The sequence below is a fragment of the Mustela nivalis genome (genome assembly GCF_964662115.1).
Source record: "Mustela nivalis genome assembly, chromosome: 16".
Lineage (NCBI taxonomy): Eukaryota > Metazoa > Chordata > Mammalia > Carnivora > Mustelidae > Mustela > Mustela nivalis.
This window is the reverse complement of record NC_139035.1, coordinates 17758740-17766741: the sequence shown is the minus strand read 5'-3', so window position 1 is coordinate 17766741 and position 8002 is coordinate 17758740. Positions and strand designations below refer to the sequence as shown.

At 45.2% G+C, this 8002-nt stretch overlaps 1 protein-coding gene across 1 annotated transcript; it reads left to right on the top strand.

Annotated features, from left to right (window-relative positions):
- The first annotated feature begins 211 nt into the window (after positions 1 to 211).
- On the top strand, positions 212 to 7679 carry ZNF648 (zinc finger protein 648). The gene is made up of 2 exons (XM_082703859.1): positions 212 to 2010; positions 7495 to 7679. The coding sequence occupies exon 1, from the start codon at positions 229 to 231 to the stop codon at positions 1918 to 1920; it is 1692 nt and encodes a 563-aa protein (XP_082559985.1). The 5' UTR covers positions 212 to 228; the 3' UTR covers positions 1921 to 2010; positions 7495 to 7679.
- Positions 7680 to 8002: the final 323 nt, after the last annotated feature.

The following is an 8002-nucleotide window of genomic DNA, read 5'->3' as shown; positions in this document are numbered from 1 at the left end:
TATGTATATACATACATGTGTGTATGATATACCTAAATTAAAAATACGTACATATAACATTGTATGCCAACTATAATTCAATAATAAAAATGTTTCTCTAAGAATATATAAAAATAAAAGACATATATTAGGCAAACAACAACAAAAAAATAAACTTCCTTTGTGCAGGTATCCTGAGCCAAGCAAAGATTCCATCTAGGAGGAGCAGGACGAGACGTGCCTGACGTCATGACACAGGTGGACCCCCAGGAAAGGCGGGGCAAGTTGTCTCCTCTCTGCAGCTTGAGTGAGGAAGCTCATGACCCCCGGATCCTGAGAAGAGAAGATGAGGATGGCGGGGAGGCAGGAGACAGCCCTGGGGACCCTGATCACCAGGTCTATCCAAGAAACAGCTCGCAAGAGACTCAAGACAGTCCTGACTTGCCCTGGCATCATCCACCCAGTGAAGAAGAGAAATTGTCCAGCCCCGTTAGTGCCGGGGGCGTCGGGAAGGAACCGACAGTGACGCCTGGAAAGAAGGCCGGCTGGGGAAGCGGTGAGTCCAAGATCACCCGGAACCAGGACTCCCCTGGACCAGGCACGCCTCCGGGGACCCTCCCTAGCGACCTGTCGCACAAGTTGTTAGGTCGGACGCAACCGCTTAGGGACTCACTACTTGCCGGAGATGATGGAGACTCCAGGGCAAACCTGGACACTGCCTTGGGGGTCCCATCCAGCTTCCCTGAGACGGGAAGAGATTTCTGTGCACAGAGAGGCGTAGACACAGCCCCAGACAGCTCCTCTCCGATGTGTTTCCCCAAGCCGGGGGGCAACTGGGACCTCCCCACGCAGGAGACGCGCACCCCGGCCCGGGGTTCTGTCCCCCCAGCCAGTCTGGCAGCCGCGATGCTGGCCAAAGCGCGGACCGGCAGGAAGGGCCAGAAGCTGGAGGGTGCGCATGAGGCGGGGCAAGGAGAGGCACATCCGTATAAGTGCCTGCGGGGAGGAAGGGCCTTCCAGAAGCCCAGCAATCCTCTGGGTCCCTCGCAGCCGCGGGGCACCAAGCCTTATGCCTGTGAGCTGTGCGGGAAGACCTACTCTCACCGGGGCACGCTCCAGCAGCACCGCCGCCTGCACACGGGCGAGCGGCCCTACCAGTGCCCCTTCTGCGACAAGGCCTACACTTGGTCCTCCGACCACCGCAAGCACATCCGCACCCACACCGGGGAGAAACCCTACCCGTGCCCGGACTGCGGGAAGGCCTTCGTGCGTTCCTCCGACCTGCGCAAACACCAGCGCAACATGCACAGCAACAACAAGCCCTTCCCGTGCGCCGAGTGCGGTCTGACTTTCAACAAGCCACTGTCGCTGCTGCGCCACCAGCGCACGCACCTGGGCGAGAAGCCCTTCCGCTGCCCCGCTTGCGACAGGGAGTTCGCCGTGGCCAGTCGAATGATGGAGCACCAGCGTGTGCATTCAGGCGAGCGGCCCTTCCCCTGCCCCACCTGCGGCAAGTGCTTCACCAAATCCTCCAACCTGATCGAGCACCAGACGCTGCACACTGGCCAGAGGCCCTTCAAGTGCGCCGACTGCGGCGTGGCCTTCGCGCAGCCCTCGCGCCTTGTGCGCCACCAGCGCATCCACACGGGGGAGAGGCCCTTTCCTTGCACCCAGTGTGGCCAGGCCTTTGCCCGCTCTTCAACCCTGAAGCGGCACCAGCAGATCCACTCCGGGGAGAAGGGCTTTCTCTGCGCCGAGTGCGGCAGGGCCTTCCGAATCGCCTCGGAGCTTGCCCAGCATATTCGGGTGCACAACGGGGAGAGGCCTTACCAGTGTGAGGATTGCGGCCAGGCCTTCACCAGGTCCAATCACCTCCAGCGGCACCGAGCCAAGCACAGCACCTGCAAAAAGGAGACCCTCCCCTCCTCCTCTGATGAGTGAGGGCTCGAGCCGCTAAGTCTCAGGGAAGGTGAAGACGCGGTCGGACCTCACTGCCTGGAACCCTCCTTCATGGACAAGCCCATTCACATGGTAATGTCACCTAGCCCCACTGGCCAGCCTTTCCTCCCAGGGAGTCCTGGCCATAGGTGGTCCATTTGATAAAAGTGTTTGATCTCTCGTGTAAAAAGTAACAGGAGGGCTGGCACCTATGTGGGGTTTCCTATCTGTCTTTCTTCCAAATCTCAGAGGCCGTACTCCATTGGAAAAAGATAAGAAACTGTAGTGAGAACTGGTCAAGAGTTGAGTTCCGTGGTGGGGGATCTCAGTGGGTTGGGAATGATATCCTGGGCACTGTGCAAGCCTCGAGGGATACAGTGAAAAAAAAGGTTGTTCTGTCCTGCCCTCAAGGCCATGTGCAAATACTAAGAAGACCTCAGGGGCTGGTCCTCTTGGGGAGAAAGGTACTTCTCAGTTTTTACATGAATAAGGGAATTCCTAGAAGTGGTCTCTGTGAGCACCTCTTTCAAAGCAGCAAAACCTCTCTGAGGTTAGCTCAGACCCAGCCAGACAGCCCATTATTTCACTTTCCTGCCAAAATTACTTTACCCTTGGGAAATGGGTCTCAGCTTTGAGGTGGAGAAGGCCTTTGTCTTAAAGAGAGGGAAGTTTATGTCCTATGTTTTGGAATCAAAAACACAAGTTTTTTTTTTTTTTTCCTGTAAGTCCAGAAAAACCTTAATATCTGAAAAAGAAGTCCCTTCCTCTTTACAGTCAAATACAGTAAGTTGGATCGAACCTAAGTCTCACCCACAAAATTTACATCAGCTTCCTGTCTGGCCACCTTTTCCCTTGTTCCCAACTTGGGAACTTCAACCATATGTAATTTACAGAGAGTAATATGCCCACTTAGAGAGAGATATGTAGCATTTCTCCAAATGGGCGTGATCGTAATTCAAGAAACCTCTTAGATTCATTTAAGTTTTCTAGGTCATTAGCTCCGATTTGAAGTAAAGAAAATAGAATAGCCCTTGCCCAAGTGCCAATTGGTTTGCCTTTGTTTCAAAGTCTTAAAATCAAGTTTGGAAACCCTCATGATTCACAATTACTCTCCAATGAGGTTATTTGAAATCTGTGTATTACCAACAGTCATTCTTCAAAATGTATTGACTTTCTATCATTTGAAATCAGTAGTTCTTAGCTCTGGACCCAACTGCAAAGAATTCATGACTTCACAGAATTCCTTTGATGCACAGGGGCAAACATGGAATAAGATATCCCAAAAGAACATATAGTACTCTCCTTTGGTGGATATCTTTAACGTATTCCTAAAATTGCCACCAAAGGGTGCCAAATCTGAATTTCTTTTGAATTCTCCCCCGACACATGGGAGACAAAGAGCAGTGATACATGTTGTCATACTTTGCTTGATAAAGGCAAACTTAGTAAAAGAGTTTGACTTCAGGCCTGGAGGTTTTGTGTCTTAACTCCCTTGGACACATCTACATGTCCAACCAACAGAATTAGGTGGTTCAGGGTCTGGCATGAGGGGCAATGCTTGAGGTATTAGTCCATCCCCATCCTTTACCTTGGCTTCAGCTTCTGTATCTGCATTGGCAAATCAGGAGTGATAATAAGGCAGCAATAAAAGTTGGAGTTATCCCACCAGGAAAGGAAAGTTGGCTAAAGGCATGGGTATTAAATTGGTAAATGTCATAAAAAAATCAACCATAGCATTGTGATTATGAACAGCATAAAGGCTTGTATATTTTTCCTGGTTAACCAATGAAATCTTTGAAGACTGAAGTCATTGTTTCTTTTCTTTGTATTTTTTTTAAAGATGGTTGTTAGTACAATTTTGATAATTAAAATATTTAATTTGTTTCCATAAATTTTTAAGGCTGTTGTTCCCCAAACCAGTTCATAGAATGGCTGTAGAGAAGGTACGTGAGCTGTTTCTTGACCACATAACCTGCTGAATCCTAGCTTCGAATATTGAAACAAGTCTGCAGGTCATTGTGGATTCTAATCTTTTAAGCTTCCCCTATTTTCTGACGCACAGCCAAGTTGGGACCACTGGTCTATTTAATCATTGGTGATAATTTCCTTTTATCATCTAGCCAGCATATAGCATGAAAATGAGCAGGCAATCAGGATGAGATCACAACAGAATGAGACTAAAAATAGGTTCAAGCTTCTGGAACACCTCCTGACAAGGATACGATGGACTCAAGCTATCAAGCAGGTTGTGAAGTGGTTGCATAATCTCATTTCTGCAGATGATGTGCAGTATCTCTGTGTAGCTTCCAGATGGGCACACCTATGGGGAAAAAGTGTGTCCTTTTTGTTACTAGGCAGAAAAAACCAGGTTAGCTTGTGCTGGGTATCTTTGGAGCTACATACTGTGTTTCTGGAATATAAAGGATTGTAACAGGCCTGTTCAGTAACAGGCGAAGAGAAGTTCAATAATCCTTCAGTAGTGTCACTTAATCAGGTCACATTTTAAGGAAAATTCTCCCAACCAGTATTTCTTCATACTAGCTGCAAGGGTCATGTTGAATATGTATTGCAGGGGGATGCAGTCCCCTTACTGTAGCCACAGGTCATTGGGCTGGACAGTGAAAGGTCACAATTCATGGAGTGGAGAAGCAGATACAAAGGAGAAGACAACCATCTACTAACTGGTGTGGCATAAATTCTGCCCAGTGAAGTCTGCAGTCCAAAGCAGGGGCATTTGAATCCTCTGTTTATAGAAGAATCAGTATTTGAATAAGGTTATTCTGTCTCAGATTGTTATCCCAAATAATAGTGAACTGCTTTTCTAGTTCTCTATAAACCTTCACATCATAGCAGATGATCTTGTTTCCCCATTCTGTAATTAAAAATCAGAGCAGGGCCTTCTTTGCAATAGAATTTAGAGCTTCTCTGTAGACTAGTGCCATTTCCGCAGGTTAGTTTGCCAAAATTAATTTGGATATACCAAATAAAAATGATCATTTATAAGACTCAACTAAATAAACATTCCCTTGATAGTGTCACCAGAGTTCCCAGTCATCACGATCCATATCCTTTAGATAATAGTGATAATAATTATCACCTTACGTAGTATTCAGTGTGCCTGGGTTTTAAGTGTTTCATACATATATTAACTATTGAAATGTTAAAGTAAACCTATGATGATAATTATCTTTAATTTTAAGAAGAGGAGATCAAGAGACAAAGAAGTTATATAGCCCAAGACATTAGGGCTAAGGGGTAGCATAATGATGTTTCAACATTTAGGCATTCAGTGGAGGCAATTAATGGCTCCAGAGACTGCTGTTAACCACAGGGCCAACTGCCTCTCTTTGGCATGGAAGAAGACTCTGCAATTATTGGTGACATGCATTTTCAAAAGTAGGTGACCATAAATTCAAGAGATGATAAAGGTTGAAACACAGCACAGCAGAAATTTGGCTTGACCCAGGAAGGAAGACCTAGTGAATTTGGGATTGGCAGCTGTTAATCATTAACCCCTTAGAGAAGCTGTCGAGAAGCCAGCCAGGAAAAAGGGGTTGGAGGCGATAGTTCCTTGAAGGCCCACCAAGGGTTCATTTCCCTAATGAAACATTCTGTGTCTACGCCATACACAGAAAATTACACCAGCAAAGAATCTTGACACTCAACACTTACACAAAATTTTATCATACAAATGCATGCACATTAAACAGCTATATTACCTCTGATAGAAACCCAACAGATCACCCAGGAGTTCCAACTAAGCCTTCAAAATTCTTGCAGGGAAGGAAATGATCAATTTAATACTCATATTAGAATACTCAAACAGATGTCTTTGCTAGACTCAGAACTAGACTGCAGACTACAAACTCAATGACCCATGAAAATATCGCCAAAGACGGAATGACAATGTTTCATTGAGCCAGAAAATGGTGTCTTTTTAAAGTTGAGAGCGAAGCTCATTTTTAACATCAGTTGCCTTCTCTCTATTCTGCATAAATCCATGCCAGAACAATTAAAAATTTTACACAGTGGCTAGATAATATTTTTCCATGTTTTCTCCTTAATGACTTCCCACAAACTCAGTCAAATTGGCTGAGTCTCACTGTCTCAGGAGTGTCAGGCACTCAGTAGACCAGAACCGTGAACAGTGAACCTGAACCTGAACAGTGGATAAATGGGGCTTCTATAAAGCCTAAGCTAATAATTAGGATTTAAAGTAAAGCTGACCCCTTCTGTAAAGCAAAGAGAATATAGAGGAGGTCCAGGACAAGAAGGGAAGCAAGGATCTTCTGTGGTCGTTCAATGAGGTCAAGGACAAGTGGGATTAGTAAGTAAGATGAAGAGATGTCCAAGACTTCAGAGGTGGAGTCAATAAGGTTTGGTTACAAGGTAATAACAACTACCAAACAGTGAACACTTTTAGGGTTCTGGCACAACCTCTAGCATCCCAGCTAATCCCTACCACAGTCGGTTTAGGGAGACTCTTAAAAAATATTTCCACGTGGAATATGTAACTCTTTTCTTGGAAAGCAAATAAGATTAATAGTTCTTGGCTGTTGTCTATCAGTATTGTTAAGCAAAGATCACTAAGGCCTTTGTCCTCCTTCTAAGAAAAAGGTTGCATATCTGTCACACGGAGAACATGCAGCAAATCCCCCACCTTTCAGTTTAGAAATTATGCTTGCTTACATTTTTACTTTCTGCAGTTATGGTGGTGTAAAAAATATGCCCACATAAGTGTCCATCAAGGGATGAATGGGTAAAGAAGTTCCGGTGTACACATAAACACACACAATGGAATATAACTTAGCCGTGAGAAGAAGGACATCTCCCCACACACAAAGACATGTTGGGGACATAAAGTATGTTAAATGAGTTAAGTCAGACTGAGAAAAACAAATGCTGTGTGATGTCACTTATATGTGGAGCATAAAAAAAATCAAACTTATAGAACCAGATACAAGGGTGGTTGCCAGAGGCTGGGAGTGGGAGAACTGTGGAGATGTTGGTCGAGGGGTGTAGACTTTCAGCCATAAGCTGAATGAGGCCTGAAGATCTGATGTAAAACACAGTGACCACAGTTGGTAACATTGTATTGTGTAACTGAAATATGTGAAGAGAGTAGAACTTCAGTGTTTTCACCCCCACCCCAAAAAAGGTAAATATGTGAGGTGACAGATGTGTTAACTAGATGGGGAGAGACCCCTCACAATGTACATGTGTATCAAATCACCACAATGTGTACTTTAAATATCTTACAGTTTTTTGTGTGTCAGTCATACCTCAATAAAGCTGAACTTTAAAAAAAAGAATTTAAAAATTAAATAAAAATTTAAAAATATGTCTACAAATTCTGTGATACGCCTCCCTTTAAGAAGTCAGCCTAATCTCTTTCCTTTTTTGTGTAGGCTACACTCAATGACTTGGTTCTAATAAATACAATAAAGTAGAATTGTCAGTGCACAGCTTCTGAAGCTCGATCACAACCAGCATTGTGGCTTCCACTGTTTGCTTGATATCTCTCTCTCCTTCTCTCTCTCTCACCCCCTTGCCCCTCATTACTTGCTCTGAGGGAAGCCAGCCACCGTGTCGTGAGCAGCCTTATGAAGAGGGCCCTGTGGTGAGGAGATGGTTAACAGCCACATCGGTGAACTTGTAGGGGACCCGTTAACCCCAGCCGAGAGTTCAGAATGACTGCACATCTGGCTGACGACTGGATTGAAACCTCACAAGACACCCAAAGCCAGAACTATTTATCTAAGTGGCTCTCAAATCCCTGATCCTTGGAAACTGTGTGAAGTAATAAATGCTTATTATTTTAAACTGGGAAGCTTTGCTTGGTAATTTGTTAATGCAGCAATAGCTAACAAGATGTAATGTGGAGAATATGAGTGAGAATGTAGTCATTAGATGTCATCATGAGCTCTGATTTCTGCCCTAAGAAAATTGACAGAGGGTTGGAACACATCTCCACTTCCTGTCACCACATTCCCCTCTACCCCTAACCAATAGTTACTGTGAAGGCTGGCAGAGGTTCAGCTGATATTCAGGAAGTCCTTGCCTTTGCCAAGTGGAGGTCCTAAAT

Bases quoted from the DNA above. Each gene is read 5' to 3' on its own strand.
- ZNF648 (XM_082703859.1), top strand. From the start codon at position 229: ATGACACAGGTGGACCCCCAGGAAAGGCGGGGCAAGTTGTCTCCTCTC.